Source organism: Malania oleifera, chromosome 6, assembly GCF_029873635.1.
Source record: "Malania oleifera isolate guangnan ecotype guangnan chromosome 6, ASM2987363v1, whole genome shotgun sequence".
NCBI lineage: Eukaryota > Viridiplantae > Streptophyta > Magnoliopsida > Santalales > Ximeniaceae > Malania > Malania oleifera.
In genome coordinates, this window is record NC_080422.1 from 25339740 (window position 1) to 25351798 (window position 12059).

General features: G+C 34.8%; 1 protein-coding gene across 3 annotated transcripts in view; it reads right to left on the reverse strand.

Moving 5' to 3' along the window:
• The window catches only part of LOC131158352 (topless-related protein 4-like), a 64810-nt gene extending 54520 nt beyond the window's left edge, over positions 1-10290 (reverse strand). For 2 of the 3 annotated variants that reach the window (XM_058113158.1, XM_058113156.1), the window contains exons 1-7: positions 10104-10290; positions 9750-9981; positions 9159-9338; positions 8949-9062; positions 3307-3465; positions 3054-3228; positions 2745-2865 (exon numbers count right to left, since the gene is read on the reverse strand). In XM_058113158.1, coding sequence (XP_057969141.1) covers positions 2745-2865; positions 3054-3228; positions 3307-3465; positions 8949-9062; positions 9159-9338; positions 9750-9829 — 829 coding nt within the window. In that variant the 5' untranslated portion in view covers positions 9830-9981; positions 10104-10290. Of the gene's footprint in view, positions 1-2744; positions 2866-3053; positions 3229-3306; positions 3466-8948; positions 9063-9158; positions 9339-9749; positions 9982-10067 lie in introns of all 3 variants that reach the window. The other variant, XM_058113157.1, reaches the window with a different exon arrangement.
• Between the last annotated feature and the right edge of the window lie 1769 nt (positions 10291-12059).

Below are 12059 nucleotides of genomic sequence, written 5' to 3' on the forward strand. Positions count from 1 at the left end.
TTTTTAGTGACTTCCTTTAGTATTTTGTAATTATGTGTTCAATTAGGTTATATTTGTAAATATGTGTTAGTTATTGTAGTGGTTTAAGTGCTTTGAATCAAATTGCTGCAATTTCTCTCTCTCTCTCTCTCTCTCTCCGACAAGCTTCTTGTTAGAAGTGGCTTAAGTGCTTTGAATCAGATTGCTCTCTCTCTCTCTATTTTGAACTCTTTCTATTTTCTCTCTCTCTCTCTCCGACCAGCTTCTTGTTAGAAGTGGCTAAAGTGCTTTGAATCAGATTGCTCTCTCTCTCTCTCTCTCTCTCTCTCTCTCTCTCTCTCTCTCTATTTTGAACTCTTTCTATTTTTTTAGTGACTTCCTTTAATAATTTGTAGTATTTTGTAATTATGTATTTAGTTGGGTTAGTGGCATCCCCTCACAGTGGATTTCGTCAGTACTTGGTTCAATGGAGAGGTCATCCCATGTCAGATGCTACATGGCTTGCTGACAATGATGTTCATGATAGTGCTCCTAACTTGCTGGAGTCATATTTGCAGCCCCACTCTGCGGAGCAGTGTTCCTTTCAGCCAGAGAAGAATGATGAAGCACCATCTACATCCCCTAGGCTGCCCATTCAGCATGTGTTTTAGTCATAGGTTTAAGAAGGTTTAGGAAATAGTATTCGTATGGAGGACCTCTTTGTATTTTTTAGTGACTTCCTTTAGTATTTTGTAATTATGTGTCCAGTTGGGTTATTTTTGTAAATATGTGTTAGTTGCAGTAGTGATTTAAGTGCTTTGAATCTCTCTCTCTCTCTGTAGTTCTTCTTCTTCTACAACCCTTTTGACACACGTATTGTAGGCGTAGGTTTAGGAAATAGTGTCTTCTTCTTCTATAACCCATTCGGCACAAGTGTTTAATACTCTCTCTCTCTCTCTCTCTCTCTCAAGTGCTTTGTATCAGATTGCTGCTGTTTACCCCCCGCCCCTCTCTCTCTCTCTTTGTGAGTGTGTGTGTGGTTCTTCTTCTTCTATAACCCATTCGACACACGTATTTTAGGCATAGGTTTAGGAAATAATGTCTTCTTCTTCCCTATAACCCATTCAGCACACATAGTGTCTTCCTCCCCCATTCGGCACATGTAGTCTCTCTCTCTCTCTCTCTCTCTTTGTGTGTGTGTAGTTCTTCTTCTATAGCCCATTCAATACACGTATTTTAGGTGTAGGTTTAGGAAATACTGTCTTCTTCTTCTTCTTCTTCTTCTATAACCCATGCGGCACACGTAGTGTTTTCCTCTCCCATTCCGCACACATAGTGCCTTCCTCTCTCTCTATCTCTCTCTCTCTATACACGTAGTGTCTTCTTCTTCTTCCCATTCGACACACATATTTTTTTTCTCTCTCTCTATACACGTAGTGTCTTCTTCTTCTTCCCATTCGACACTAGTTTAGGCGTAGGTTTTGGAAAAAGTTTCTTCTTCTTCCTCCTCCTCCTCCTCCTTTAATTCTCTCAATCCTCTCTCTATATCTAAATTCTAACACATCTCCAATGATTTCAACCCCATTCTTATGTTCTTCTTTTCCAATGTACCAACGTTTGAATCCTAATTTTTCAACCTATCTAGCTTTCTCCCCTATTCACAAAAGTTTCTTAAAGGTAGATTATATAAATTTTTCTTCTAATCATTAAATCCACTATTTCCATGTTTTTACTCATAAGTGTCCCTACATTCCAAATTGTTAATCAAATCCTAGTCTCCTGTGTTAACTTCTTTACCCACCCACATCTAGAATGATGCAAGAGTCCTTGCATATTTGACACCATACCTAGGTGCCAACACAGCTCGCCACTTCAAGGCAACGACCTAGTCCACCCTCCCCCACTTCTCGCTGCACCCCAGTGGTATAAGTGCAACGCGTCAATCGTCGAGGACACCCTAGAGAATAATTAGTAAGGATTCATATGATAGTGATTTTTTATGTTTTATGCTAGTTGTCAGACCTAACCCAACCCTCCTCCTTTATCCGGGCTTGGGAACTACTGCATGTGAAAAGATTAGGACATTGACGACAACAATGACTTGTTCACTGTATGCATTTCTTGTTACCTATATTTATTATTTATGTGAGAAATTAACAATAAAGTCCAGCTTGCTAAGTCATAAATTGGCTTCTGATCTGTTCAAGAAGTCTTGGCTTCAAGCTCCACCAGCTGCAACTTGCACACTGTAGGATATTTCTTGTGCAGGGATAGTCTGGATGGAGCAGGTTGACTGCTAGTGACCTTGACCAGGCTAGTTCTTATCAGGTTCGCCAAGTGAACACCCATTCATCTCAAATCCAGTTAATGTGTGGTAACCGGACCAGCCTAGTGCCTGGATCTGCTTGAACCCACTCAGAACGATCAGCCCATGCTTTAAAATCATGATTACAGCACAATTATAATTTCTTACAAATAATTTTGAGTATTCATTCTTTAAACAATTATAATTTCTTACAAATAATATTGAGTATTCATTCTTTAATTTATAAAATCTATTAGAATAACGAATTACCAATTTATTTTCAAAATCATCTAACTATATAAATAATCTATGCATAATGAAATGCACAAAAACCAAGCCAACTGACTAATTCACACCCCTATCTCTTACCATTAATTTATATACATAAATGAGACTCAAAGGCTTCCCATCAAACAGATCTGACATCCTAAACTAATTGAAGTCGTGAAATGCAAATGTGGTTAAATGATCATTCGCATACCTGCATTATTGGGAGCATTTAAGCCTATAGGCCCCACAGAGACAGCCTGGTGAGGCACTGAGGATGAATTAGTCATCCATCCTGCAAGAGATGCTGTCAAAGCAGGTGCAGACTGAAAAGGCTGGGAAAAAAGTCCAAAAACATGAAAATAATATCATGCATTAGAACTTAAATAACCAAAGCACGGACTAGCTCTTGTTCTTATCAACTTACATCATGACAAACACACAAAAACAATAAATAAATAAGCTCATGCATCAAAACTTAATTAACTGAAGCACAGACTTGCTCCTGTTCTTCTCAACTTACCCCAGGAACAAGAACAGGTGGGAAAACACCTTTCGGAATAGCACCCATCAGAGGATTGGTGACAAGGGATGGAGGCTGAGCACCATTTGGTTGTCCACAATTATGGTCCACAAAGAGGGTTTTAATGTCAGGGTTAGTATTCGGACTCTTGCAAAGCTGGTGTTGCCAATTTAGACTGCAATCCAAGATAACAACGTTATCTTAGCTGGAAAACAAAACATGAATAGATAAATAAATATTGTATCCAAATCACCTCTGATTAATCAACGTTCGCAACCTTGAGTTCTTCAGGGTGGGAAATTGAAGCTTATCACGGATAATTGGATTAGCCTGAATCAACCTCTTGAGCTCAACAAGCATTATAGCTCTCGCAGAATTAGTATCCCCATACTTTGAGAGTTGCTCATTCTCCCTGAAACCAATCATTGCCCATGAAACCTCAGAAAAGAAAAATTAAAACAAATCAGGCACAAACACATTAGTTCTCTTTCCTATCAACAAGAAAAGTTTGACAATAAACCTATGTATCTGGAATCCAGATTTAGTATTACAGAAATTAATAGAATATTAACTTGCATTTAGATCTCCAGACATGCCACTCAAATTTGGTAATTAACACTAGGCTAGTTCTAAAAGTGCAGTATGCTACCAATTTTTTAGCCGTTGGAAGGAAGGAATGACATCTCTGAGATTAAAAACTGAAACTGAGACTCCCATCTTAAAAAATATTCTTTTTTAATAAATATTATTACAAGAAAAATATGAATGACAGATCTTGGACTTTCAAATGTTATGCAAAACTGAACGTAGATATTAGCTACAACATTTTATTAAATCTTTTATGCCAAAATTAATTGTTTTTGTGTGATAACTAATATTTAGCTGATTTATGAATTTCAGTTACATTAATTGAATATAAATGTGTTTAATATGGTTATTATACTAAAGATATGGCAGTTATGCCAAATGTCTATCATTGATATATTTTGATTATAATATTTTAGTTCTTAATCTTGCATTATTATGCTTATTAACAAAGTCTAAAGTTCCATTAAAAAAAATTCAAGCTTTACTATTTTTTTTTAATTGAAAAACAAGAGATTTTATTAAGGAGAACAAGAAGTATGGCAAGGAGCATAAGAAATCATCCTTAAAAAAGATAAAAAATCAAAAGAAATCAAAACAGCACAGCCAACTAATTATAGAAACTCCTTTGAATCATCCTGCTGCACAACCCCACAAGGAGGCCAGATACTGTATCCTATACCAAAGCATAATCAAATACACCTTTTTCCCATAAAATATAAATATATATATATATATGATCCTATACCAAAGCATAATCAAATACACCTTTTTCCCATATATATGACTATTACACTCCAACCAAGTTCCCACAAAACTGCAAAAATTGCACACCTCCACAATGCCAAACCATATTTATCCCTCCAAAACCTGAAAATTATATAGCCCAAAAATCCTCCTTCAGCTTTGGTCACACTCAACTCTCTCCAAGTATGCCAAATGATTATTCCACGCCCTCCATGAAAAGTAGGAACAAAAGGAACAGGTGAGAGACAGATTCTGAAATTCAAAACAAAAAGAACAAACATCCGGAGATAAAGCCGAAAACAAGGGCCTCCTACTCTGCAACAGATTATTACTGTTAACTCTTAAGAAGAGCCAACCATCAAGAACCCATGATTAGTAGTCCCTCCTTCGGGAAGGAAGCCTACCTGCCAAAAAACTTAGTAAGGGAGTGAGCTCCAACGCCTCCCTATCATTAAGAGCCCTACAAAAATGGAAATCCCAAGAGAATCCAATCCCATTTGAAATAAAGAATGAACAAATAGATTCACTGTGCAAAGACGGCAATCTACACAAACAAGGAAAAGATGTGCAAAGCAAAGAACTCCCCACCCAAATGTCTTCCCAAAACCAAATGCAATACCCATTCCCACAATAAAATTAGTATGAGGATTAAAAAGAGGGTATAACTGTGAAGTGCCCTTCCAAAGACTTTCATAAGAACATCTCAACCCCAAGTTAACACCCCATCCATTACCCTAAAAACCAAATTTACTTCTAATAACTTTGTGCCAAAGGGAAAACTCCTCTTAGAGAAAACACCAGAGTCATCTATCCATTAAAGCAATGTTCTCAGACACCAAGTTACCAAAGCAAACCTTCCTCCTACCCGCCCATCATGGACCAAGAAAGTCTCATGATTTTCCTAATGTTACTCGCTATCCTCAAAGGAATTCGAAAGATACACAAGAAATAACAAGGAATTCTAGCAAGGCAAGCCTGAATAAGAGCAATACACCCACCCATAGAAAATAAAGAACCCTTTTACCCATCTAACCTCTTTCACCTTCTCCAACACAAGATCCCAAAACCCAACTGCCCTAGGATAACCACCTCAACACACACCTAAATAAATCAGAAGCCAATCAAGAATACCACACCCAACTATAGAGGAGAACTCCAAAAATATAGAAATATCCAAATTCAGACAAGCTAATCCACTCTTCCCCAAGTTTATTTTTAAATTAGAGACCCTCTAAAACATTTGCAAAATAGTAGGTACATTTAAAAGAGACTCCCTTACAACATTCCAAAAAGAAAATAGTCTAATCTTCAAACTAAAGATGAGAAACCACGGCCCCCTTGGTTCCCACTCCATTCCCTCTCATAAACCCTCTTTTTGCAGCCCTCTAAACCAATCTACTCAAAACATCTACCATAAGAATGAATAAAAAAGGAGAAAGAGTATCTCCTTGCCTAACACCCCTTTAAGCTTGAAGCCTAAACCAAGATTTAGGCTCTCCATTAATAATGACAGAGAAAGAAGCATTAGATAACAACTCATCCAAGACAGCTGCCTTTCAAAAAACCACTTCCTTGAAAAGAATTTACCAAGTAAATTCCAACTTACTCGATAATAAGCCTTCTAAAAGTCCACTTTAAAAACAACCCCCTCATCTCTCCTTTTACAAACATCCTCAACAACCTCATTTGCTACTAAAATAGCGTCCACAATCTGGCTATTCCCCACAAAAACACTTTGAGCCTCCGAGCTAGTATCTCCTATCGCAAAATTCAGCTTATAACCTTTGTAATGATCTTATACACTCTAGTCGCTAAACTAATAGGCCGAAAACCTACAACTTTAATAAACCTATTCTTCTCAGGCACCAATGTAGTGAAAGTTGTGTTAATGCTTTTACCCAAAGTCCATTAAAAATAATTCATTAAAGATCTTCATTAAATCCTCTCGAACCATGTGCCAACAGAAAGAAAACCATAATAAACCTATCCGGACCTAGAGCCTTATCCCTGTCCATCTTAAACGCAACCACCTCAACCTTAGTTTCCTCAAAAGGCCATTCCAACCACCTCATCTAATCACCAGAAATAGGACTTCACTCCAACCCGTCACACATAGGCCCACAAAAATCCTCCTCAATAAACAAATTAGAAAAAAAAAAAATACATAATCTCCTTTTTAATCAAAGAAGAATCAGTAATAACCTCTCTTCCCCTCAATTCCAATTTTGTAATCATATTCCTTTCCTCTTACCTATAGCCAAACTATGAAAAAATTTTGAATTACAATCCCCTTCACTAACCCGTTTAAACTTCGTCTTTTGCCTTCAACTCCTCATTTGCCTAAGAGTGACCTCCTCAAATTCATTAATAAGCTTTGCACTCTTCACCTTATCACACCCCACAAAAACCCCTCTTCTTGCCGTTGCCTTATTTTTTATTTCCACTACACAACAACAACAACAAAACCAAGCCTCAAGTCCTACTAGGTGGGGTCGGCTATATGAATCTTTTTCTGCCAATTTATGTGATCATGGATCATTTCTTTTGACAAATTCAGGGCTATTGATTTTTGAAAAATCCTCAAAATTTTGTTCAAGAACAAAATTTAAAACCTTGGCTGTGGAAAACAGTTTCATCTTCCATTTATAGTTTTATAAAGACTTCAAAAATGTAATCTTTTTCCAATTTTCGAATACTAGTAAATGCGTTACATGCATTACACATAATTGCATGTGAATAATTCATGCATTACGCATGATTGCATGTGAATAATTTTATGTAAAAATATTTTTAAAATTCTTAATAAAATTTAGATACATTGTTTAAAAAATTAATCATATATTGTCATAATTTAGTTTACAAATATTGATATGAATATTAAAAGTTATTTGTTTAAAACTATAAGATACAAAATATATACATGAGATACTACTATGACACCACAAAAATGCAAGGACAAGAAAATTTTTTTAAATATAGGATATGATATGATAGGAAAGCTTTAATTAACATTATGTGAAACACTATATATATATATATATATATATATATATAAATCCAGAGATAAAAAATATATATAAATGAAAATTTTATTTCTTTTATTTTATAAAAAAATCTTAATATATGACTTCTTCTAGTGAAAACATTAATAAAGTTATTGCAATTTCTAAATTGTGATTTGTACTTTTATTAATTTATAGTATGTATGTACATAGATATAGATTTATATAGATAGATATATATATATATATATATATATTATTAGTTTATTTTATTTTTTAACCATGAAAGCTTTTTTTCATCTATTTTTGAACAATAATTTCTAGACATTCCATTTATAATTTTATCTTATATTGGTTTAATTACTTTATAGAATAGAAATTTATTTCTCTTATGAATATTTGGTCTTATTTTAAAATGATAAAGATTTTTTGTGAACAACATGATTTACACAATTTCCACACTACTATATATAATATGAAAATTTGTTTCTTTTAAGAATGTTTAGTCTTGCTTTCAAAAGATTACGATATTTTTCCCTACAAATTGATTTAAACTATTCACACTTCCAATATAGTATAGAAATTAATTTTTAGGAATTTTTCGTCTTACTTTCAAAAGGTAAGATATTTTTGTCACAAAATGACTAACATTGTTCGTACTTTCATATATAGCACAGATTTGTGTGTTCCGTTGTTACTAATATATATGTTTTGCAACCCCACCCCCCCCCCCCACCCCATCCAAAAAAAAAACACCCATTCAGTTGTGGAAAATAATTTTTGTACTCCATTTCTATTTTTATAAAGATCTACAGAAATTGTTGGATTGCTACAGCTGCTAGTTGGCAGAGTGGTTTGGTTTTGAACAACTTATGTAAAGCTCAACTTTTTGAGACCCCACAATGTGGGTTATTCCCTTTCTATTGTTTGCGCTTAGGTGGCATCCCCTTGATGCCTTTTAATGAATTTTTCTTTGTTGATGAAAAAAAAAATTATGGAAAATTGGAAAAATTTTTTTATTGTTTTTCAAATTATCCAAAAGAATATAGAAAAATTGGAAAACAAAGTAGCATTTTTGTGATTATTTGAAAACTAGAAATGGAATAGGAAAACTATTTCAAATGGCAATATGTGTCAAGTAATAAGATACAATTAGTACAAGTCGTTATGCATTTTATTACACAAGGCATCAGAATGCAATTTAAAGTTTATATTTTGTTCATTGCCATCAATAAAAACAAAATGCTTTTTTTCTAGAACAGCAGGCCTGTATCCAATCAAATAATCTAAAATAAGCCAACCCACACACAACATGCTTCCAAGATAGAAACATGTCACACTACTATGACATATGACTATATGAATCATCCGGCATTTTAAGTTTCATCAATTATATTGGCTTGTTACTCACTGCATCATGTATTTGTTTACCAAAACAACAAAAATCATCTTACCCACTCCAACACCACTCAATCCAATGTCATGTACAATGTCAATTCAACAAGAGAAGTTCAAGACACCTTATGCATAACAACAATCAAACAAGAATAATTCAAAATACCTGAAGTTCCCCAAGGTCAGAAGCAGTGTAATTTCCTTGAAAATCTCTTCATTGAAAGTGGAGAACACTTTCAAGTCCTTCACAAGTATTTCTACGGCTTTAGCCTGGTCATGCCTACCCCCCGAAGAAGAAAACAACAAATCATACAAAGCCATCGTTACACTTGAAATACAATTCACTTGAGACATTTGTTCATAGTAACAAACTTACTTATCTAATGCCTCGAGATATTTCTGCTTTCTTATCTCGAAAAATATCTTCATAGAGTGTCTGTTATCATCCACCTTTGTAAACCCAGAAAGATACTTTTCAACTTCATCCCACTGGCCATTAGTAACAACATCCTCAAAGTATTTCATATTGAAGAAGAACCCTGACTCTCTCTCTAATCTTCACACACACAAAAACACAAACAACCAAAAATGAATAACCACGCAATACAACAGAAACAGCAGGAATTTGAAATTCAAATTTCAGTTCAAATTGCTCGGAAATTTTAGGTAAAATCAATAACAAAAACCTCGAGCATCGCTCCTTTTTAAAAAAAAAAAACAGGGGAGAACTTTAAAGTGGGGGCAGAAAAAGAAAAGAAAATTTCGCTGAACTATATTTAATACAATTATTTGGCTTACTTGAGGTGCATTTTCTTCTTCCACGCCCCATGAAAACGCTAAACACTACATTTCAAATTTTACTTCTCCCCCATTCTCTTTCTAGGCTTTTCCCGAAACCAAACAAAGGCTTAACCCTAATAAACTCCAGAAATCACCAAAACAAAAAGAAAATTAAAGAAAGGCTTACTTGTGAACTGTTCCCTTCAATTTTTCTTCCTCTAAGAACTGAAGTATCAGAAAAACAAGGTCTCTGGTAAACGAAGCCATCTTCCTCCGATCAAAACCCTCCACACGACCAAATTCTCACAAATCGATCAGGCCAGCACTCACCGAATTCAAGAACACAATGCAAAAAAAAAACCAATTAGGGTTCCAATAGCAAGAACCTCGGCTAGCACGAAATCTTCGAACACCAGCAACTGTTTTCCAAAAACACAAAATCAAACAACACACTTGAATTGAGAATCCAGCCAAGAAAAGAAAAAAAAAATGCAGGGATTCCTACAACTATCTTGGATAGACTTGGGGAGAGAGAGAGTACAGATCGGAATGAAGATTTGTAGGCGACGGGACGACGACGAAGACGGATAGGTCGTTTTATAAGTGCTTTCTTCCCTTTTTCTCTCCCCACTTTTCCCTCATCCTCACTTCTCTCTCTCCACTTCTTTTCTCGGTCTTTACTTTCTCTCTGCACCTTTTCCGGCCTTTCTGCTTTCTCTCCCCTCCTTTTTCTCTCTCTACAAAAATGGAAGAGAATACCAGAACAGTCAGAGTGACACAGCTCTTAAATACGGATAGAAACTTCCACGCGCGATCAGGAGCGTGCGTACACTTAATGCACGTGTCCTAACCAGCGAAAAAATGTCCCCTCTCGTGTCTGAGCGCAAGCTGCCACGTGGAAACTGCGAATGTTCACGCGCAGGAACCCTCGTTGTTTTAACCGGCGAACAGAAGTGTGAACGAAAAAGACTGGTGATAAGTAGATACACTTATATGATAATCTCATTGGCTTATGGTAGGATTGGGTCTCGTGCTTATGCAGTGATAAGAAACTGAACTTATCTCCGGCTAGATTCGACGCAGATATCTCAGAGTGGTGCTTGCGTGGCCCCGTTGAACGCAGCCACGTAATTGCTGATGGGTTGATCATTGCTCTCTTCTGTCGCTGAAAGGTCAACCGCTTTTTGGAATTTTAATGTAGCGATCTGTCACTTTAATGATATCATAGGTTAAGCCATTGAACCATTCTAAAAAAAAATAAAGATTTCTTTGGAAAGTTCAAAAATTATATCCATTTAAGCTCGGTGCGTAATTTAAAAAAAAAAAAATTATATCCATTTTCTTTAAAATTTAGTGAAAAGGTGCCAATATTTTAAAATTTTGAATCATTTAATCTATTTTATGACAATATAGATTTTAAATTTCAAATTTGAATTTAAATGGATTAAAACTTAATATAATTTTAAAATATATATTTTTAAAATTTATAAATTCAAATATAGGAATATATTCTTCCTTATAATTGTATTTTTATTAATTATATAAGAGGAGTTTATTTTTTATTTTATTTTTTTGCAAATGAATTTTTTAATACTTGAAAAAGTTTCTGTCTTTTTCTCAAATTTCAAAGAGTTTCTTGAAATTTTTAAAATTTCAAGGTAGATTTATATCACTTAATTAAATCTCAAGGAAGACTAGTTCTTTCACCCCAAAGTCTACTTACATCATTCAATTTATGAATAAAGTATAAAATTCAATCTTTATTAATAATTATTAAAAGAGTATATAGTTTTTAAACAACATTTTTTTTATATAAAATGCACTTATGGCCACTGAAATTTTAACTAAAATTCTTGATAGTACTAAACTTTATTTTTGTGCATTGTGGTCACCTAACGATTTTTTTTTTTTATTTTTCGCAGAATCTCTCTTTTCGTCAAATTTAAATGACTCTTCATCAAGTGTGATGAGTTAGAGCTCATTTTTTGCTTGCAATGTACTATGGATCCCATTCTGATAAATGTTACATCATTTCCTCCCCAAAATAAAGGCATTTGATTCTCACTTTATTTTCTCCTTCTCCGGTAACACCCTCCTTCTTGCATGCTATTCTAGGATTTGAAGGTAAGTGAAATAGAGGATCCAAAATATTTTCATAATGTCCATCTCCAACTCAAATACAAATATTCCTTTTTGTCACTATAAATTAGGAGTACAAATGAGGGCATTGTGGATGAAGACTAATCTAGGAAGGAGATTCTTTGGTAGCCGAAAGTATGGGGTAAGATTTTGTCTTGCTTACAATGTCCATACACTTTTCTCACTTTCCCACTCAAGATTCTATCTTGGTTACCCTCATTTTCTTGCTCATAAGTCAAGAGCATGTGAATTTGTTAGTGGACAAACCCCCTATACCAAATCGTTTCTGGTTAGTGATTAATGGATTGCTTTGGGAACACAGAAGACTAAAGATGATTCAAAGGCTATGTGGGATTTT